Source organism: Nicotiana tomentosiformis, chromosome 6 (genome assembly GCF_000390325.3).
Source record: "Nicotiana tomentosiformis chromosome 6, ASM39032v3, whole genome shotgun sequence".
NCBI classification, from domain to species: domain Eukaryota; kingdom Viridiplantae; phylum Streptophyta; class Magnoliopsida; order Solanales; family Solanaceae; genus Nicotiana; species Nicotiana tomentosiformis.
Genome location: NC_090817.1, coordinates 106,126,294 through 106,150,077, shown reverse-complemented (window position 1 = coordinate 106,150,077; position 23,784 = coordinate 106,126,294). Strand labels below are relative to the sequence as shown.

The 23,784-nt window shown below is 40.4% G+C and overlaps 1 protein-coding gene across 1 annotated transcript; it reads right to left on the bottom strand.

The window, feature by feature from the left end:
- Positions 1 to 22,091: 22,091 nt before the first annotated feature.
- LOC138894530 (uncharacterized) lies at positions 22,092 to 22,890 on the bottom strand. The gene is made up of 3 exons (XM_070179232.1): positions 22,740 to 22,890; positions 22,622 to 22,689; positions 22,092 to 22,403 (listed from the first exon to the last, which is right to left on the bottom strand). The coding sequence occupies exons 1-3, from the start codon at positions 22,888 to 22,890 to the stop codon at positions 22,092 to 22,094; spliced, it is 531 nt and encodes a 176-aa protein (XP_070035333.1).
- Between the last annotated feature and the right edge of the window lie 894 nt (positions 22,891 to 23,784).

Here is a 23,784-nt window from a genome sequence, read left to right as displayed (position 1 = left end):
GTAGATAGAAGCCAAGAAGAGCGTGAATTAACGGCAGAAATCAATACTATAATGGAGCAGTTAAGGGTTGAATACCAACAAGCTAACCAACAAGATTATGATGATGTCGATGTTGAAGAAGTGGCATTTGAGTCAACCAAGAACCTTAAAGTGCGCTTGTCCTCACTCTAAGCATTTTTTTCATATTGTGATTGTATGATGATATGTAAATAGAACCATGAGAGCCAATTGAGGAATCAAGGTATGAGGAATCAAGGTATGAGGAACAAGGTGCCTACATTCTGGACTTTCTCGTACCAGAAAGACATGATTACATACTTAATCTAAAGGCCAAGAGGTGTAGAAGATTATATTGGCTACTTGGGTCAGTTAGAGTTATTTCACCACCCCTAGAGCATAGCCGAAACCTTGAAGAAAAATTGGGGATCCAATCCATAAGTTTAAAGTGGAGGCAAAAAGTGACTCACGTCTTGCCGCGACGTTAAATCAGGAGCTTGTTGGGAAGCAACCCAAATTTATTATATATTTTTTATTTGTTTACTTTTTTTTAATTGTGTTATTTTTGTAGGAGCATAGAAAGAAAGAAATTGGAAGGAAGCAAAAACAAACCAGATGGTTGGAACTAAGTGTGAGGTACTCGCACGAAGGACCAGGCTTGGAAGAAGTCTAGGTATCCCATGAGTTGTTGATATTTCGGTCTTTGGCCTACCAGGGAGTTTCTTTCACGCCCTTGTTATTTATGAGTGTGCATTGGGGACAATGCACAATTTTAAGTGTGAGGTGAGGATATTATCTAGGTGATTTTCTATGATATTTTAGTTGTGGTAGTTTAACTAAAAAATGAGACTTTTCCTGATGATGGATCTCTTGGAAAGATTTCTTGAGGGTTTAAGGTCCAATAAGAAATCCAAAAATATTTTTTTTATTTAGTCGTAGATAGATAATAATCCTCCTTGATTTATCTTTTGGCATCGATTCTTTTCCAGGGGATGTAACTTGAACCGGATAATTTTTATTTTTAGGAAATTGAGGGAAGAAAACTTAAGTTCTCTTATGTGTTTTGTGACCTGTTTGATGCTAACATAGTTAGGCCTTAGCATGCAAATTACCTTCCTAACATGTTTTGATGAAAAATTAATGCCGTGAAAGATTGAATAGCATGTCTGTGACGCTTTCTCTCAGTTACTTGACTCATTGTTCAAGTAGTGCTTTATTACTTAATATTTCTTGACTTTGTGATTACTTGCCTAAACTTGAGAGTTGGAATGGAACCATCCCAACTGGGGTCATGTGCATTGTATGATATGAGGTTTTGATTACATTCTATGATATCCTATGTTTGTCTAGAACTTGCCATATGTGCTAGTCGAAGCAAAATAAGAGAGCTTTGGGAGTCTAGGAGATGATTTAGGTATTTTTTTGATTGTCCATTGAGCTATTATGCCACTATAAATAAAATTATCCTTAGATAGCCTATTTGAGCCTACAAGCATTTTCTTTGGCACCTACACTACAAGTCGAGTCCCATATTATTCTTAATTGAATTTTTGTTGAACATGTACTTCTGAAAGCACTTAAGTCGCTAGAAGAATAAGGTGTGGTTGGGGTAACTTTTGAGTGGAACCATAGTAAGGCCAAAAGGTACATGTATGTTTTGGAAGATTATTAATTAGTCGGGCAACCTAAGTTAGTGGAGAGTGTTGAAAAAAAAGGAGAAGAAATAAAAAAGCAAAGAAAATACAAAAAAGGGATATATATATATATATATATATATATATATATATATATATATATATATATAGACAATACACCTTCTATTCATCGTGATCTGGGCTAGTGAATACATAGTTGTGCTTAAAGAAGAAGGGCCAAGTTGTATATGATTTCGTGGCATTGCTTGAATTGGTCATGAGAAGTGTGTATTTGAAAGTTAAGTGTAGTGTATTAAAGTACTTAGGAGGGTTAGTCACTATACCCAAAATATATCCTACCCGTCTCTTTCCTACATTATAACCCGTAAAGACCTAATTGATCTTAGACTTTGCGAGCTTAGATTAGTAGAGATATACACCATGAGTAAGCCTATTGTACAACCACGGAGTGCACATGAATTTCTTTGTGAGAGTGATTGGTTCTTTGTTCATATACGTGATGTCCTTAAATTATATTCGAATGCATATTTGAATGTGTGGACCTAAATACTCTCTTATTCTTTGGTGAGGCACATGATTCCATGACGGATATGTGACGTTATTAAACATCTCTTGATGAGTGAGTTCATGAGTTGAGAGTGTTTATTAGCGACGAGTCAGTCTTTAAGGTTGGGTGGTTATGGGCAGGTTGTTTGAGTGTTTTGAATTGGTCGCTAATGTTCAGGCATGTGAAACTTGAGAAAGGTATGAATGCATATGCAAAGGCTTAATTATTGGTATAAACCACAGTCATAGGTGTAGTGTATTGAATTGCCAGATATTTCTCCGTTGTATGATGTCTTGCGTGCATTGTTTGGTTAGCAAGGGTTTATATTGTTTGAGGTCGAGCAAGAGCTTAAGTGTGGGGTGGTGATGTTTGGCTAAAAATCTATGTTTTTGCATGTAATTTGCCTTGCATTATGCCTCGATCTTGTTAACTTTTGTGTTAATTGACGAGCACAACACACACACTTAAAATGTGCTCGCTAGTCAAAGATAGTATAGTGTATTATCGTATCCACGGGGATTAGATTTAAACAGTATTCTCGTAGTTTTCAGTTTGATTGCTATCCAGGAGGATCAACAATTGAGATTTATATGCCTAAGGATTGAAATTAATTAAGAATCTAAAGCTATTGACTAGTGACTATCAAAACAAAGAATAAACAACTAAGGTTATGTAACGACCCGGCCGGTTATTTTGAGAATTAGAGCCCCGATCCCCTAATATCTGATTTCCCCACATTTGTTTCTGCTTTTGGGATTTGCTGGGGTGATTGGTTATGGAATTCGGGAGTTTTGGGGCACTTAGTCCCTAGTTGTGAGTTTCAGCCTTAGAAATTAGACCGTAGTCGGAACTGTGTGAAGACGGATTCAGAATGGAATTCCGTCGACTCAGTTAGCTCCGTTGAGTTATTTTGAGCTTAGGAGCGCGTCCGGAATGTGTTTTCGAGGTCTGTAGTAGATTTAGGCTTGAATTGGCGAAAGTTAGTTTTTTGGCGATTTCGGCCGATAGTGGAAATTTTGATATCGAGCTCGGAATGGAATTCCAAAAGTGGTTGTAGGTTTGTAGTGTCATTTGTGACCTGTGTGTAAAATTTGAGGTCATTCGGACTAGATTTGATATGGTTCGACGTCATTTGTAGAATTTGGAAAAAATTCAAAATTCTTAGGCTTGAATCCGTGCTTAATTCATGATTTTGGTGTTGTTTGATGTGGTTTGAAGGCTCGACTAAGTTTGTATGGTGTTTTAGGATTTGTTGGTATGTTTGGTCGAGGTCCCGGGGGCCTCAGGTGTATTTCGGATGCTTAACGGAATGAATTTGGACTTAGGAAAAATCTGGTGCCTTTGTTGGTTCTGGTGTTTCGCACCTACGGAAGGGAGGCCGCAGGTGCGGAGAGAGTGCGCAAAAGCGAAACTGGTGGGGCTGGTGATGGAGCGTAAGTGATCAAGTTTGACCGCACCTGCGAGCCCGCAGGTGCGAAGCGTGGGTGCAGGTGCGGAGCCTGGCTGCCTTAGTGAAATGCGCAGATGCGCCGATTGGACCGCAGGTGCGAGGAATTGCCCGCAGATACGGCCCCTACCCGGATAAGTGACCTTCGCACCTGCGATAATTTTTTCGCAGGTGCGTGACCGCGGATGCGGCCCCATGAGCGCAGGTGCATAAATCGCTGGGTTGAAGAGGTAGATTCGAGGGTTCATTCCACATTTTTCATCAATTCGAATTTTAGCTCGGGAGAAGGCGATTTTTGCAATGGTTTTGAAGAGGAAATCAGTGGGTAACAATTCTTAACTCTAATTTGTGTATATTCATTAATCCATTATTGTTTTCCTCGTCTAATTATAGAATTTGAGGGTAGAAGTTTGGAAATGGGGGAAAAGGTTCCCCAATTGAAAATCTCAGATTTGAACGGGAATTTGACGTCGGATTTAGATGATTTTTGTTCGAGTGAACTCGTGAGTAAATGGGTGTTCATAATTTGTAATTTTTATCCGATTTCAAGATGTGGGCCCGGGGACATTGTTTGGGCATTTTTCCTAATTTCACGCTTTAGCTTCGAATTAATTAGTTAAATTAGTTACATGTAGTTATATTTATATTATGAAATTAATTTGAATAGATTCAGGCCATTTGGAGTTGGATACTCGTGGCACGAACGTGATATCAAGTTGATTTGAGTTGTTCGAGGTAAGTGGCTTGCCTAACCTTGTGTTGGAAATTTTCCCCTTAGGATGTTTGATATTAATTGAGGTGTGGGCGCCGTGTACGTGAGGTGACAAGTATGTACACGGGCTATTATTGCAAAAATCCCGTTTTTCCTTTCTAAATCATAAACTATTTTTTTTCCTTATTAAATTGCACTAATACGTTTAATTGTTTAGCTTAGACTAGAGAAGCATGCTTACGTGTTTTAACTGCCTATCTAACATTCTATGAGCCATGCTTAGTTAAGTCCCTACTTTCCTTATTTGTGTTCAGTATAAACTGTATAACTCGATGTCATACCTGCCATTTCATCTTGTGTTGCATATTTAAATTGGGACTACGAACGTATTCCGGGAGATCCCCCTGTCTTGCATATTTATTTTGGGACTACGGACGTATTTCGGGAGATCCCCCAGCACTGCATATTTACTTTGGGACTACGGATGTATTTCGGGAGATCCCCCAGCACTGCATATTTACTTTGGGACTACAGACGTATTTCGGGAGATCCCTCTGTACTGCATATTCATTCGAAACTACGGGACGGTATCCCGGGTGATTCCCCATTGTGTTTACCTTGTTCTGAGTCGAGGGCTCCCTTACTGTTAAATTTTCGAGAATTTCTTTAACTGTGTTACCATAAATTTTACTTATATTTTTTACTGTTTAATTTATTATATTTACTCCGGTAGGGCCTTAACCTGATCTCGTCACTACTCGACCAAGGTTAGGCTTGGCACTTACTGGGTACCATTGTGGTGTACTCATGCCCTTTCCTGCACATGTTTTCGTGTGCAGATCCAGGTGCGAGCTATCAGCCTCGGGGTTAGTACATGCTGCTGATTCTAGGAGACTTCAAGATACTTTTGCTTGCGTCCGCAGATCTTCGGAGTCCCCTTCTACTCCCTCGCCTAGAGACTTTCTTTATTATCCTCAGACTTTTGTATAGAGCTAGATAGATTATAGCAGCTTGTGACTTAGTGATATTCCGGGTCTTGGAAAATTATTTTGTATATACCGAGTGGTACTACTCTTGGGTATTCACAATATGCTGTTTATCTTTAAAATGTTGTGTTTTCTTTATCTTTTTTGTAATATTAGGCTTACCTAGTCGTAAAGACTAGGTGCCATCACGACACCTTACGGAGGGTTAATTTGGTCCGTGACATGTTATCAATGGGAAAAAATAGGGTCTTGACAAGATAGGTGCAAGATAATTATTCGGGATCTAACTCTAGATAATTCACTTTCAACGACCAAGTAAATCTCTTGAATTCACTTTATTATTAGTTCAAACGTTCAGCAAGAACTCCTCTCTCGATTAAGTCTTAAACTCACGAGATGAACAAATTTAAGCACTGTGAAGATATGCAAGAATGCGTAGTGGATCGGTCTTTAGGAAAACATCTTTCGATTATTTTCCTAACTAGGTTTAATCAATGATTCAACCAGCTTCTTTCGATTACCTAGAAGAATCTATGATCTTAACCAATAATATAATGCAAAGATATCACAAGTTATGCCTCTTTAGATTACAAGAACAAGTGAATATATATGCAACAATTAAATCTTCCAAAAACGATTCAAATACATAAAAATAGAGTTGTAATCCACAAACAATCATCAATACACAAAATCTAGTCAAAACCCAAAAGGATCTACTCCGTAGACATGGAGAAGTTCTTCACAATTGGAACTAAATTATAGAAAAATATAAATTCAATCCAAACTTGGATCTTGAGCGAGGAAGGAATAATGGATTCCTTGTGCTTGTGTTCCAATTCTTATTTTGCCACTCTAGATCCAAAGTTTTCCCATAAAAGTCCAGATCCCCTATTTCTAGGCAAGTTGGGCTTCATATAGATCCAAAAGAGTCATCTCCGAAATTACAAATATATGCCTAGGAGGAGTTTCTGGAGTTGGACGTGCGCGGCCGCACACCTTGACTAGTGTACTCCTCTACTTGCGCGCCCAGTGTGCGATCGTGTACCTGGGTGGCCTCCTGCTTAATTATTCGTTTCTTTCGTTAAGTGCACTATTGTCCGCTGATCCCTGAACATGACCCCAACTATATCCTTGGGCTTTTACTCAAACTCAAATCTCCAGAATAACTTGAATTCATTTCATAACATCTACAAAGCTTGGAATTACTCCTACAAGATATAAAACTTATAATTAGTACAAAATACTAGCGATTAAAGCTCAAACTCAATTAAAGTGCAGTAAATTAGAGTGCAACAAGCGACTAAAACATATAATTATAGCCTATCATCAACACCCCACATTTAAACCATTGTTTATCATCGAGCAATCAAACTACACTATATATAGACATGACTCTATTACACAACTCTCATAACTCACCCTACCAAGAATATTTAAAATAGATTAAGCACAATAGTGTAACATCCTAGTCTCAACATTTGACTCAAAAGTACCACGCATTATTCACAACTCACTTGCTTACTATAACAAGAAGTCAAGCATTACCTTTTCTTCTTGAATCAAGTGTCCTCACTCAACAATAGAGACTAATTCCACACACAATAGATTTTAACACTAGTTAGGAACTTTAGATAGAAAAGATTCACTCACTCTCTAAACAACATTCATATGCCACAAAAGATGAACTATATGCTTGCCCGTAGTGTACTACTCTACTTATTGAGTTTATTCAGTCAAGGATCAAATATGACTTTAACTGGTTGTAAGGTAGGTTGCGGGACGGGTAGGATGCATTTAGATATCATAGCGACTAAACCTTCCTATGCACTCTTAAAACAAACACTTTTACAATCAAAACCCCACACTCATGTCAAACCATAACTCCACCTTCATATCATTATACATCAGCCCCCAACTTCTTTAAGTACAAGTACATCAAGAGTTACCACTATCAATGAATATTTTTTTCCACAACAATACAACTACTTTTTTTTATTTTCTTTTTCAATTCAAGTGGCTCTTAATTTTTCAAAACAGTACACCTTTCTTCTTATTTCATAGTTCCACTCAAAAGCCAAACCAACACCCCACACTTTAACTTTTACAAAGTTCATAATAATTTCAAGTGTTCACGAGAGGAGAAAGGTTCAAATAGATGGTCAATTTAAACAATTAGGTAAGGCTTGTAATGTGGTTGCCAAATAAACAAGATTACAGGCTCAAAGGGGTTAACTAAGATACATAAAAATTAGGTGGTTAAAAGTATATAACTGGCTCAACAAAGAGACGCCTATATCATTTCCAAGACTGAATAAAACTACCATTTCGCTTTGCAAATACACTGGGCAAGTTCTAGACCTCAAATGCCATGCAGTGAATAATACAAAACCTCACACACATATGTCACACAACTAACTCCGGAGTGGATTGTCAAGATACTCTAGTCAAAGCAGTTAAGCAGAGTAAGAATATATAATTTAAGGTACTTATTTAAGAGTAAAAAACCGAGCCTAGATGTCACAATTGAAGCACTCACTATTCTCAAGGCATCGTAGAGTCAAGAGACATTGCCTTCCATTCATAATTTAGCCCAAAGTTTCCAACTTCTAAAACAAATGAAAATTAACTACCCCGATTCAATGAAAGACCCTTGGAAAAGAACCGCGGTAAAGAAAAACCAAGGGAAACTTAATACATGACCTACAAAAGAAAATCTTTTTTTTAAGTCCTGCAACCAACCAAAATAAATTAGAAATACCAAAATTCATATACATACTACACAATATCTCATACCCCACACTTTAAATAGTGGCATGTCCCTATGACACACATAGAAAAATGCGTAGGTGAAGATAAACTCCCATCATCAGCTCATTCTGTGTTGTAGACGGTGGCAGGGTCCACATGATAAGCCCGACCAAGTGCACGCAGCCAAGACATTAATTTTTTCTCAGATTTGGCATTTTGTGTAGCAAGGGTATTTACTCGATCTCCCAAATCATTGACCGAAGTACACATCCCCGCAATTTGTTATTCTAAAGCGCTCATTTGCGTCTCCCAACCGTTGCTTGAAGGTTCCCCAGATCCCCACTCTTGCGGTGGAGAGGTGGTGAATTCAGTAGCGTGCAACTCATGGATATCCTCGAGCACTTAAGAGTCCTCGCTATCCACCTCAGTAGGCCCAACAAGTTATTTTCCAATGATAACTTATCCGCATGGAATTTCTTTTCTCTCTTGACTTTACCGTATGTGGCCCTATTTTCCAGTACCCATGCCTTACGGAATAACCGGGTAACTAATGATGGGAAAAGGACCCATACCTTTGTAAAGGGCAATGAATGGTCATCTCTTCTTTAATGACTCGAGCTGCATCAAAATCATGTCCATTGACGAAGCACCAGATAAGAGCAGCTCTTGGACCATTAACCTTTGCCTGAAGGTAGCAGAAGGTTATTAATGATATATAACCAGCATTTCCCTTTGAAAGTAAGTGAGGCTGAGTGAAATTTATGCCCCTCATTTAGCCACACTACCTCCTTACCAGGTACACAAATGGTTGAAAAGAACAAGTTCCACAAGTATGGTTTCTCGCTGTGCGTGACATATGAGTCACCTACATGGTCCACTCTCTTCTGTCGGACCATGCATACATGGTCTTCATATTCCGGACAATTTGCATAGAATTCTCGAACAACCATTAAGTTTGCCTCGTCAGGTTCTTCGATGAAAACCTCAAGGCCTCGCCTGAGAAATTCATAGTGCACTCTAGGACACTCAGTTTGGAGAGAGCCAACATCAATTGCCCTCTCTAGTATGGCTTTTTTGATTACTTTACCTTGAAATCATTCTTGTGCTTCCCAAGAGACGAACTGGTTCTGATCATATTGGCGAGTGGATGCCGATGCCCGCGACCTTCATATGCCTGCTTGACCACTTGTGGAGGCACTTGTAGATTTTTATTTCTTTGAGGGCGCCATAGTGCCTGAAGGGTGGAGTAAGGGAGTGGGGTGTCGGCCTTGTTGTTGTTGTAGAGAGGAGAGGAAATAGAGGAGGCGCGAGTTAGGGTTTGCTTAGTTTAGGGGAAAGGAAGAGGGAAAATTTAGATTTGGGGGTTTAGAGATGGGGGTCCGAAATTAAAAGGGAAAAGGAAAAAACATACCTGTGCACGGTCGGTGCGCGGTCAGCTTATACCGTGCGCGGTCAGGTTATACCGTGAGCGGTCGCGCATGTTTGGTAGTGTACTGCTGAATATGCACGTACGGTGCACGGTCACCCCTTCAGGTTCGCGGACGCGCACGTTCCTCATCGTGAGGTGTTGCCCTTTTGCACGACCATATGCGCGAAGTGCCCCCCAGGTGCGCGGTCGCGCAAGGATACATTCAAAAGGGGCTTTTTAGACACCTCAGTTCCTACTTTCCGTGACACATACCTTCCTACACCTACCACATCATAATATACACTAATTTCTATCTATTCTACGCTATAAACAAAAGTGCAAAATCTAACTAGTAGAAGAGTTAGAGGTAGTTCTGAGTTATAGTCGTCAGCTTGACTCAACCGGGCATCCTCAACTGATTTTGATGCTCGAGGATTGCTGAGCAAATCCTCCAGCAAGATACAGTTTTAGCCTATGCCCATTTACTTTGAAACTTTCCGTTTCGTCCTTGTTCTGAATCTCAATTGCCCTATATGGTGATACATCTTTCACCACATAAGGTCCCGTCCATCTAGACTTAAATTTTTGGGGAACAATCTAAGTCTATTATTGTACAGTAGGACACTATACTTGTCACGAAACTTCTTTGGCTTGATCAAACGATCATGCCACCTCTTAGTCTTTTCCTTGAAGATCCTCGCATTTTCATACGCGTCCAGTCTGAACTCCTCCAATGCATTCATTTGCGCCAACTGGTGTTCTCCTTTAAGACTCAGATCAAGATTAGGAATCTTAATTTCCCAATAAGCTTTATGTTCTATCTCAACGGGCAGGTGACACGATTTTTCGTACACCAGTTTGAACGGTGAAGTCCCTATGGTTGTTTTAAACGCAGTTCTATATGCCCATAGAGCTTCCTCCAACTTTACAGACCAATCCTTATGGGAAGCACTAACCGTCTTTTCAAGAATTTGCTTAAGTTCAATATTAGCTACTTCAACTTGCCCACTAGTTTGGGCATGGTATGGAGTTCCTGTTTTGTGTATGACTCCATACTTGGACTATGATGACCCAAAATGTCATCTTTAAATTTAATAATTAATTATGTATTCTAAGACCTCGAAAAGTACTATTTATCATTCCTCGACTTGCATGAGCAATTCGTAAAGATTTCTGGAAAGTTTTTATGTGAAAAATGGATTAAAATGTGAATTAGAGCTTTAAAACTCAATTGAGTTGACTTTGGTCAACATTTTGAGCAAACGGACTTGGATCAGTATTTTGACAGTTTCTGTAGGTCCGTATCATGATTTGAGACTCGGGCGTATGCCCGGAATCAAATTCCGAGGTCCCTAGCCTGAGATATGGAATTTTGATGGAAAAAAATAATTAAAAATTTAAGTTTAAATAGTGACCGGATGTTTAATTATGTGCAAACGACCCTAGAATAGAATTTTAATGATTCCAACAGCTCCGTATGTTGATTTTGGACTTAGGAGCATGATCGAAATTTTATTTGGAAGTCCGTAGTGAAATTAGGCTTGAAATGGCTACAATAGGAATTTAAAGTTTGGAAGTTTGACCGGGGAGTTGACTTTTGATATCGGGGTCGGAATCAAGTTCTGAAATTTTGTATAGCTCTGTTATGTCATTTATGACTTGTGTGCAAAATTTGAGGTCAATCGGAGTTGATTTGATAGGTTTCGACATCGAAGGTAAAAGTTGGAAATTCTAAGTTTCATTAAGCTTGAATTGGAGCATAATTTGTGGTTTTAGCATCGTTTTAGGTGATTTGAGGGTTCAAATAAGTTCGTATGATGTTTTAAGAATTGTTGGTATATTTGGTTGAGGTGTCGAGGGCCTCAGGTGAGTTTCGGATGGTTAACGAATCAAAAGTTGGACTTAAAAAGCTACTACAATTTTCCCTTCTGCTGTATATTCTAGGCTGTGATTGAGCCCCAGATCGAGCCCACGATCAAGGCCTGAGTCGAAGCCAGGGATGAGGCTCAGTATCGAAGCCACGATCGAAGGTCCAGCTCGAGGGCCATGATCGAAGGCAAGGCTCGAGGGCCAGGATCAAGACCCAAGATCGAGGGTCACGATCGAAGTCCCAGGCTCGATGCCATGATCGAGGCCACGATCGAAGTCCCAGGCTTGATACCATGATCGAGGCCATGACCGAGTCCCAGGCTCGAGGCCCTGATCGAGGCCATGACCGAAGCCCAGGCTCGAGGGCCACGATAAAGGCCAAATTCCGAAGGCTGCCTGGGCAGTTTATAAAAAAAGAACATTCATCCTATTTGCCATTTTTTACGAACTTGAGCTTGAGCAGAGGCGACTTTTGGCAGATCTTCAAGGGAAAAATATTGGGGTAAGTGATTCTAACTCGAATTTGGTCTACATATACAAGTATATCATTGTTTTCACCATAAATTATTGTTTTGAGATTTAAATTTGGGAAAATTTTAGAAATCTCATAGAAATGAATTTTTGAGATTTCGGTGTCGATTCGGAGTCGAATTTGAGTGAAACTGGTATGGTTGGACTCGTAATTGAATGGGCTACCAGATTTCATAACTTTTGCCGGATTCCGATATGTGGGCCCCACGGACAAATTATTAATTAATTTCGGGATTTTATTGAAAATGTAGTATTTTCTTATAGAATTGATTCCTATAAATTTTAATGATTGTATCGAATTATTTTTGGTTAGATTCGAGCCAATCGAAGTTGGTTAATCGAGGAAAAGGCCTACTAGTGGATTAAATTGGAGCAAGACAAGGTAAGTCTCTTGTCTAATCTTGTGAGGGGGAAATTAAACCATAGATGATTAAAATTAAATAATTATTTTTAATTGTGGGGGCTACGTGTGCACGAGGTGACGAGAGTCCGTGCGTAGCTACTATTAATGCTAAAGTCCGGGTAGTTTAGGACCCAAATCATGAATTACTTGTGTAAATTATATTCTTTGTTTAATTGATATTTTTTGATATATATATATATATATATATTGTGAATTGTTAGATAAAAATATTAAAGGATGAAAATCTCATATACTTGATTTTCTGTTTAAATTAATTAATTGTTAAGAGAAATTGTTCTTCCTCCTGAATTTATCTTATAATAAATATACTCTCATTCCGGAGGTACATAAGAAAATGTCCTCCTTTCTTGTGGAGCGGGCCGAACGCCTCGGCAGGATAGATGCATCTATGGATCGTGCCGCACGTCCCTCGGCAGTGTACACGAAACTTTGGATCGGGCCGAACGACCTCGGCAGAAATCGTGCTTAATAATAATAATAATTACACGATACTTTGACTGCTTATTGCAGCTTGTAAAGCTATTTGATATATTGGAATTTTATTGAAATCGAAGGATTTAATATATATATATATATATATATATATATACACGGAGAATTATTGCATTTTGAAGGAATTTAATTATTTCTGTTGGTTAAATAAATTATTGTTATATTCTGGGAATTATGCTGATTTAAATATTCTAGTCTACTTTCAATTATTATTATTGACCCATAGTGAGTGTCAAAGTCGGCCATCTCGTCTCTACCACTTCGAGATTAGGCTTGATACTTACTGGGTACACGTTGTTTACGTACTCATACTACACTTGCTGCACTTTTTGTGCAGGATCTGAGACAGGTACTAGTGGAGGACCTATCATCACATATCCATGTCATCCCGAGGATAGTGGTGAGCTGCCTTTCTGAGCCGTTCTGCAGCTACCAGTATCTCTTCTTATATTTATATTCTGTCTATTTCATTTCAGACATTATTCGGAGTTTTGTATAATCTATTAGATGCTCATGCACTTGTGACACCGGGTCTTGGCACACACATTGGTAAAATTTGGTATTTTATTATTTTCTTGAATTAAAAGTTTAACCAATGTACGCTTGATTTATCACAATATGGTATTGTCACAATATGGTATTAGAGCCCTTGGTTCACGCAGGTCTCACAAGTTATGAGCAGACCTAATAGAGTCTTGCGGATCGGTACGGAGACGTCTGTACTTATCTTCGAGAGGCTATATGGTGTTAGGAAATTACCTTTCTTCATATTCCATCGTGCAATTGATGTAGTACTAAATATCCTTCTCTTATTCTCTCACAAATGGTGAGAACATACTCTAATGAGATTCCAGACCAGGGAAGAGCTACTCCCCCAGTTGCTAGTGGCCGAGGGAGGGCTCCAGGCCGTGGTAGAGGGCGAGGACGTCCCAGGACTATTCCAGTTATGCCGCCAGTGGGTCCAGCAAAGAATCCCATTATTGAAAAATAGGGTGAAGTGCCTGTGGCAGAGCCAGCTCCGGTGGATTTCACATCTGCGGCGGGATTCCAAGATATTATGGGTCGTATGTTGCGGTTCATGGACAATATGACTCAGGTCGGTTTATTTTCGGCAGACCTAGCCACATCTCAGGCGGGCGGGGGAGCACAGACCCCAACCGCACAGGCTCATGGACAGGCAGCTGATGTATATCAGACCCAGGGTGCACTACGCGTGGGTGGAGCCCAGCCAGTGCCAGCAGCTACACCTGAGCCCAGGCCAGCTGTAGCCTCCGATCCTCAGAAATTATTGGACCGATGGACTAGACTACACCCTCCTGTCTTTGGGGGTGAGCGACATGAGGATCCACAGGACTTCATTGATCGTTGCAGGGACAGACTGCACAACATGAGGATATTGGAGTCTCATGGGGTAGACTTTGCTACTTTTCAGCTAGAGGGTAAAGCCCGTAGATGGTGGCAGTCTTATGTTCTTGGCAGACCAGCATATTCTCCTCCCATAACTTGGGATAGGTTCACCCGTATCTTCCTGGATAGGTATTTTCCACCCTCCCAGAGGGAAGAGTTGAGGTTTCAGTTTGAGCAGCTCCAGCAGGGTCAGATGTCAGTGACCGATTATGAGGCGAGGTTTTCTGAGTTATCTCGCCATGAACTTATGATACTCCCTACTGAGGCGGAGAGAGTGCGGAGGTTTATTGCGGGTTTACATACTGGCATTCAGGCCACTATGGCTCGAGAGGTTGAGATGGGTACTTCTTATAAGCTAGTCGTGGAGATAGCCCAGAGGATTGAGGGTGTACGTCAGCGTAGCCGAGAGCAGGTTACTAGAGATAAGCGGTTTAGGTATTCTGGAGAGTTAGGAGGTGCCTCGTCTGGGGGCAGAGGTCAGTTTGTGAGAGGGCAGTCTAGCAGGCTCCCATATCCAACACCCCGCCTCCTCAGGGTGCTCCAGTACGACCTTATTTCAGTGCTATACCATAGAGTTCTTATCGCCCACCAGTTATTCAGGGTTCTTTCCGTGGGTATTCAGGTCCCCAGGGCCAGACACTTAGTCAGCAGCCCATCACACCAAAGAGTTGTTACGAGTGCGGGGATCCCAGTCACATGCGGAGGTTTTGCCCCAGGCCTCGGGGTAGACCAGTACAGCAGGGTCAGCAGCCTATGCTTACCGGACCAGTTGCTCCACCAGTAGTCCGACCACCGAGAGGCGGAGGACATGTGGGTAGGGGCCGTATTAGAGGTGGAGGTCAGCCAGGCGGAGGCCAGCCAGTTGGTGCTCCAGCTCGGTTCTATGCCTTTCCGGCTAGACCAGATGCAGAGGCCTCAGATGTTGTGATTACAGGTATTATTTCTATTTGTGGCAAAGATGCCTTAGTATTATTTGATCCAGGATCTACATATTCATATGTGTCATCTCTATTTGCTCCATTCCTGGGTGTTTCTCGCGAGTCCTTGAGTACTCCTGTTTATGTGTCCACTCCTATAGGCGATTCTGTTATTGTGAACCGGATTTACCGGTCCTATATTATTACATTTTGTGGTTATGAAACTAGAGCAGATCTTTTATTGCTTGAGATGACAGATTTTGAAATTATTCTGGGCATGGACTGGTTATCTCCATATCATGCTATTCTAGATTGTCATGCCAAGACTGTTACCTTGGTTATTCCAAGATTGCCTAAGCTGGAGTGGAAAGGTTCGCCTGTTAGTTCATTTAATCAAGTTATTTATTTTATAAAGGCTCAACACATAGTTGAGAAGGGTTGTTTGGCTTATCTAGCCTATGTTCGGGATACTACTGCAGAGACTCCGGCTATTGATTCAGTGCCTGTAGTTCGGGAGTTCTCCGATGTATTTCCGTCAGATCTTCCAGGTATGCCACCTGATCGTGATATTAATTTCTATATTGACTTGGCTTCAGATACCTAGCCTATATCAATCCCACCGTATCGCATGGCTCCGAAAGAATTGAAAGAATTGAAAGAACAGCCTGAAGAGTTACTAGCCAAAGGGTTCGTTAGACCGAGTGTATCGCCTTAGGGTGCACCAGAATTATTTGTGAAAAAGAAGGATGGAACAATGCGGATGTGTATTGATTATCTCCAATTGAACAAAGTCACTATTAAGAACAAGTACCTGTTGCCGCGTATTGATGATCTATTTGACCAGTTGCAAGGTGCTAGGGTATTCTCTTAGATCGACTTGAGGTTAGGGTACCATCAATTGAAGATTCGGGATTCGGATGTTTTGAAGACTATTTTTCGGACTAGATATGGTCATTATGAGTTTCTGGTGATGTCCTTCGGTTTAACTAATTCCCCGGCAGCATTTATGGATCTGATGAACATGGTATTCATGCCATATATTGATTCGTTTGCCATTGTATTCATTGATGACATATTAATCTATTCGTGCAGTAAGGAGGAACATGAGTAGCATATGAGAGTAGTGCTTCAGACATTGCGGGAACAAAAGCTATATGCTAAGTTCTCTAAATGTGAGTTTTGGCTAGAGTCTGTAGCATTTTTGGGACATATTGTATCGAGCAAAGGTATTAAAGTTGATCCCAAAAAGATTGAGGCAGTTCAGAATTGGCATCGTCCCACTTCGGTGACTGAGATTGGGAGTTTTCTGGGTTTAGCAGGTTATTATCATCGATTCGTGGAAGGTTTTTCATCTATTGCAGCACCTTTGACCAAATTAACCCAGAAGGGTGTTCAGTTTCGATGGTCCCATGATTGTGAGTCAAGCTTTCAGAAGCTCAAGATAGCACTGACTACAGCACCTGTGTTAGTGTTACCATCTGGTTCGGGAATAAATACAGTGTATTGTGACGCGTCACGCGTTGGCTTGGGTTGTGTATTGATGCAGGAAAGGCGAGTTATTGTATATGCTTCACGTCAGCTGAAGCCCCACGAGAAGAATTATCCAGTACATGATTTGGAGTTAGCTGCGATTGTTCACGCTCTAAAGATTTGGAGGCATTATCTTTATGAGGTGTCTTGTGAAGTTTACACTGATCATCGCAGTTTGCAGCATTTGTTCAAGTAGAGGGATCTAAATTTGAGGCAGCGCAGATGGATAGAGTTACTAAAAAATTATGATATTACTATCTTGTATCATTCGGGCAAAGCAAATGTGGTTGCAGATGCCTTGAGCAGGAAGGCGGAGAGTATGGGTAGTTTGGCTTTCATTTCAGCAGAGGAAAGGCCATTAGCCTCGGATATTCAGTCTTTGGCTAACAAACTTGTGAGGCTGGATATTTCAGAGCCCAGCCGAGTTCTTGCATGTGTGGTGGCCCAATATTCACTATTTGAGCAGATCAAGGCTCGCCAGTATGATGACCCATACTTGATGGTTCTTCGTGAAACGGTACTACGAGGTGGTTCCAAGGAAGTTACTATTAGAGCGGATGGTGTTCTGCGACTCCAGGATTGTCTATGTGTTCCTAATATGGATGGACTAAGGGAAAAGATCCTGGAGGAGGCACACAATTCTCGGTATTCTATTCATCCAGGTGCTACTAAGATGTATCGTGACTTGAGGCAACATTATTGGTGGCGGCGAATGAAAAAGGACATAGTTGAGTATGTATCTAGGTGTCTAAATTGCCAGCAAGTTAAATATGAGCACCAAAGGCCAGGTGGCCTACTTCAGCAGATGACTATACCAGAGTGGAAATGGGAACGAATTACTATGGACTTTGTTGTTGGGTTGTCGCGGACCTTGAGGAAGTTTGATGCAGTTTGGGTGATTGTTGACAGGTTGACCAAGTCGGCACATTTTATTCTTGTTGTGACTACGTATACTTCAGAGAGGTTGGCCCAGATTTATATTCAAGAGATAGTTCGGTTGCACGGTGTGCCAATTTCCATCATATCAGATAGAGGCCCTCAGTTTACTTCACATTTTTGGAGAGCAGTACAGAGTGAGTTGGGGACCCGTATAGAGCTCAACACAACCTTTCATCCGCAGACCGACGGGCAGTCAGAGCGGACAATTCAGATTTTGGAGGATATGCTCAGGGCATGTGTGATCGACTTTGGAGGTTAGTGGGATCGTTTCCTGCCTTTGGCCGAGTTTGCTTATAATAACAGTTACCAATCCAGCATCGAGATGGCTCCATTTGAGGCTTTATATGGTCGGCGATATCGTTCACCTATCGGATGGTTTGAGCCAGGTGAGGCTAAGTTATATGGTACTGATTTGGTAAGGGATGCCTTGGAAAAGGTAAAGTTGATTCAGGAGCGACTTCGTATAGCACAGTCCAGACAAAAGAGTTATGCGGATCAGAAAGCGCGTGATATATCATTTATGGTAGGTGAAAAAGTTCTCTTGAAGGTTTCGCCGATGAAGGGAATTATGAGATTCGGGAAGAAGGGCAAGTTGAGCCCAAGGTTTATAGGCCCATTCGAGGTGTTGAAATGAGTTAGGGAGGTTGCTTATGAGCTTGCATTGCCTCCCAGCCTATCGGGAGTTCATACGATTTTTCACGTATCTATGCTCCGGAAGTATCATGCCGACCTATCACATGTGTTAGACTTCAGCACAGTTCAGCTAGATAATAGCTTGGGTTATGAAGAGGAGCCAATTGCCATTGTTGATAAACAGATTCGCCAGTTGAGGTCCAAGAGGATTTCTGCAGTAAAAGTCCAGTGGAGGGGCCAACCAATCGATGGAGCGACTTGGGAGGCCGAGGAAAACATACGGAACAGATATCCACACTTATTCAGCACTTCAGGTATAATTCTAAACTCGTTCGAGGACGAACGTTTGTTTAAGAGGTGGAGAATGTGATAACCCAAAATGTCATCTTTAAATTTAATAATTACTTATGTGTTCTAAAACCTCGAAAAGTACTATTTATTATTCCTCGACTTGCGTGCGCAATCCGTAAAGATTTCTGGAAAGTTTTTATGTGAAAAATGGATTAAAATGTGAATTAGAGCTTTAAAACTCAATTGAGTTGACTTTGGTCAACATTTTGAGCAAACAGACTCGGATCAGTGTTTTGACAGTTCCGGTAGGTCTGTATCGTGATTTGGGACCAGGGCGTATGCCCGGAATCAAATTCAGAGGTCCCTGTCCGAGATATGAAATTTTGATGAAAACAAATTAAAAGTTTAAGTTCAAATAGTGACCGGATATCTAATTATATACAAACGACCCCCGAATAGATTTTTGATGATTTCAACACCTCTGTATGTTGATTTTGGACTTAGGAGCGTGATCGAAATTTTATTTGGAAGTCCGTAGTGAAATTAGGCTTGAAATGGCTCCAATAGGAATTTAAAGTTTGGAAGTTTGACCGGGGAGTTGACTTTTGATATCGGGGTCAGAATCCAGTTCTGAAAATTTTTATAGCTCCATTATGTCATTTATGACTTGTGTGCAAAATTTGAGATCAATCGGAGTTGATTTGATAGGTTTCGACATCGAAAGTAGAAGTTGGAAATTCTAAGTTTCATTAAGCTTGAATTGGAGCATAATTCGTGGTTTTAGCATCGTTTTAGGTGATTTGAGGGTTCAAATAAGTTCGTATGATGTTTTAAGACTTATTGGTATATTTGGTTGAGGTCCCGAGGGCCTCAGGTGAGTTTCGGATGGTTAACGGATCAAAAGTTGGACTTAAAAAGCTGCTGCAATTTTCCCTTCTGCTGTATATTCTGGGCTGTGATCGAGCCCACGATCGAGGCCTGAGTCGAAGCCAGGGACGAGGCTTAGTATCGAAGCCACGATCGAAGGTCCAGCTCGAGGGCCATGATCTAAGGCAAGGCTCGAGGGCCAGGATCAAGACCCAAGATCGAGGGTCACGATCGAAGTCCCAGGCTCGATGCCATGATCGAGGACATGACCAAGTCCCAAGTTCGAGGCCATGATCGAGGCCATGATCGAAGCCCAGGCTCGAGGGCCATGATCGAGGCTAAATTCCGAAGGCTGCCTGGGCAGTTTATAAAAAAATGAACATTCGTCCCATTTGCCATTTTTGACGAACTTGAGCTTGAGCAGGGGTGACTTTTGGAAGATTTTCAAGGGAAAAATATTGGAGTAAGTGATTCTAACTCGGATTTGGTCTACATATACAAGTATATCATTGTTTTCACCATAAATTAGTGTTTTGAGATTTAAATTTGGAAAAATTTTAGAAATCTCATAGAAACAAATTTTTGAGATTTCGGTATCGATTTGGAGTCGAATTTGAGTGAAACTGGTATGGTTGGACTCGTAATTGAATGGGCTGCCGGATTTCGTAACTTTCGCCGGATTCCGATATGTGGGCCCCATGGACGAATTATTAATTAATTTCGGGATTTTATTAAAAATGTAGTATTTTCTTATAGAATTGATTCCTATAAATTTTAGTGATTGTATCGAATTATTTTTGATTAGATTCGAGCCAATCGAAGTTGGTTAATCGAGGAAAAGGCCTACTAGTGGATTAAATTGGAGCAAGACGAGGTAAGTCTCTTGTGTAATCTTGTGAGGGGAAATTAAATCATAGGTGATTAAAATTAAATAATTATTTTTAATTGTGGGGACTACGTGCGTACGAGGTGACGAGAGTCCGTGCGTAACTACTGTTAGTGCTAAAGTCCGAGTAGTTTAGGACCCAAAGCATGAATTACTTGTGTAAATTATATTATTTGTTTAATTGATATTATTTGATATATATATCATGAATTGTTAGATAAAAATATTAAAGGATGGAAATCTCATATACTTGATTTTCTGTTTAAATTAATTAATTGTTAAGAGAAATTATTTTTCCTCCTGAATTTATCTTATAATAAATATACTCTCATTCTGGAGGTACATAAGAAAATGTCCTCCTTTCTTGTGGAGCGGGCCGAACGCCTCGGCAGGATAGGTGCATCTATGGATCGTGCCACACGTCCCTCGGTGGTGTACACGAAACTCTGGATCGGGTCGAACGACCTCGACAGAAATCGTGCTTAATAATAATAATGATTACACGATACTTTGACTGCTTATTACAGCTTGTAAAGCTATATATATATATATATATATATATATATATATATATATATATATATATATATATATATATATATATATATATATATATATATATATATACACACGGAGAATTGTTGCATTTTGAAAGAATTTAATTATTTCTGCTGGTTAAATAAATTATTGTTATATTCTCGGAATTATGCTGATTTAAATATTCTAGTCTTATTTCAATTATTATTATTGACCCATAGTGAGTGTCAAAGTCGGTCATCTCATCTCTACCACATCGAGATTAGGCTTGATACTTACTGGGTACACGTTGTTTACGTACTCATACTACACTTGTTGCACATTTTGTGCAGGATCTGAGACAGGTACTAGTGGAGGACCTATCATCACATATCCACGTCATCCCGAGGCATAGTGGTGAGCTGCCTTTATGAGATGTTCTGTAGCTACCAGTATCTCTTCTTATATTTATATTCTGTCTATTTCATTTCAGACAGTATTAGGAGTTTTGTATAATCTATTAGATGCTCATGCACTTGTGACACCGGGTCTTGGCACACACATTGGTAGAATTTGGTATTTTATTATTTTTTTGGATTAAAAGTTTAACCAATGTACGTTTGATTTATCAATTGTCTTGCCTAGCTGTAGTGTTGGGCGCCATCACGACCTATAGGTGAAATTAGGTCGTGACATGGACGGTAGTGCAGCAAATTGTTTGTACACAAAATATGACCCATTGTCACTGATAATCACTTGAGGTGTCCCAAATAGGGTGAAAATGTTCTTCCGTAAGAAATCACACACCACTCGAGCATTATTGGTTTTCTAGTAGGGATTGCTTCGACCCACTTGGAAACGTATTCAACAGCTACTAGGATATACTCATAAGAATTCAACGATGGGAACGGACCCATGAAGTCAATGCCCCAAACGTCAAAAACTTCGCATACCAGAATGAAGTTCAAAGGCATCTTGTTCCTCTTGCTAATATTACCTACCCGTTGACACTTGTCACATGCAGCTACGTACGCTCGTGCGTCTTTGTACAAGGTTGACCAAAAGAAATCGGCTTCCATTACCTTAGCTACAGTGCAATTTCAACCATAGTGTCCTCCAGCTGCTCCATCATGGCAATGAGACAAAATGCTCGCCATCTATCCTTCAAGCACACATATTCGAATCACACCATCTGCACACAATTTAAACAAGAAAGGTTTGTTCCAAAAATAACTTTTTACCTCACCTTGAAGCTTCATTTTCTGATCACGAGAGAGGTCACGTGGTAACTATCCGCTAGCTAAAACATTGGCTAAATCAGCATACCAAGGTGGTCTTTCAGAGACCGCAGGAATGGAGAATATTTGTTCATCAGGGAACTCTTCTCTCACGTCAACTGTTTTAACTGGGGGTATCTCAAGTCGAGATAGATGATCAGAGACTTGATTTTCTGTGGCCTTCCTATATTTGATCTCCAAGTCAAACTCTTGGAGCAACAACACCCACCGCATCAGACGCAGCTTGGACTTCTTTTTACTCAACGGATATTTTAAGGTGAGTGATCTGTGTGTACAGTCACTTTGCTCCCCACTACGTATGATCTAAACTTGTCAAAAGCAAAGACCACAACAAAGAACTCTTTCTCAGTAGTGGCATAGTTGACTTGAGCATCATTCAATGTTCTGTTGGCATAGTAAATAGGCCTAAACATTTTATATTTTCTTTTCCCCAGAACTACCCCTACAACTACATCACTGGCATCACACATCATCTCAAATGGATGGCTTCAATCAGGTGTCACCATAATATGATCACTTACCAGCTTTTCCTTTATCAATTCGAATTCTCTTAAGCATTCCACATTGAAAAGAAACTTGGCATCCTTTGCTAGAAATGCAGTTAACGGTTTGGTAATGATGGAGAAGTTTTTGATGAACCTCTTATAGAATCCAGCATGCCCAAAAGACTCTTTATGCCCTCCACAAAAGTTGGTGGAGGGAGCCTAGCATTTACGTCCACCTTGGCTCTGTCAACTTCAATTCCACGTGCAGTTACTTTGTGGCCCAAGACAATTCCTTCTTTCACCATGAAGTGACACTTCTCTCAGTTAAGAACCAAGTGTGTGGCTTCACAACATTCAAGAACGAGCACTAAATTCTTCAAGCAGTCTTCAAAGTCATCACCAAAGAGGATGAAATCATCCATAAATACTTCTAGACACTTCCCATTTAAGTCAGAGAATATAGACATCATGCACCTCTGAAAAGTGGCAGGTGCATTACACAACCCAAATAACATTCTCCTGTAAGCAAAAATACCTGACGGGCACGTGAATGTGGTCTTCTCAACATCTTCTAGGGCAATGAGTATATGATTGTATCCTGAGTACCCATCCAAGAAGCAATAGCATCCATGTCCAACCACTTTTTCTAGCATTTGATCAATAAAGGGGAGTGGGGAGTGGTCCTTCCTTGTTGCATCATTCAACCTTCTATAATCAATGCACATTCTCCACCCAGTGACTGTTCTTGTGGGGATCAATTCATTATCTTCATTTCTCACCACTGTCATGCTGCCCTTATTAGGTACAACTTCTACTGGACTAATCCACTGGCTATCAGAGATGGTAAAATTACTCTCGCATCTAGCAATTTTATGATCTCCTTGTGTACTACCTCCTCCAAATTTTTGTTCAGCTTGCGTTGGGGCTGCAAAACTGGTTTGCTATTTTCTTCCAACATGATTTTGTGCATGCAAATTACTGGACTGATTCCTTGAATATCAGGTATACTCCAGCTAATGGCCTTCTTGTGCTTCTTCAGTAGCTCCACCAGCTGTCGCTCTTGTGTATCTGTCAAGTCAGCAGAAATAATCACAGGAAAATTGTTAATTTCAAGAAAAGCATATTTTAAGTGTGTGGGGAGGATTTTTAAATTCCACATTAGGCTTAGATGCCTCCTCTTTTAATTTCTCCTCATCAAC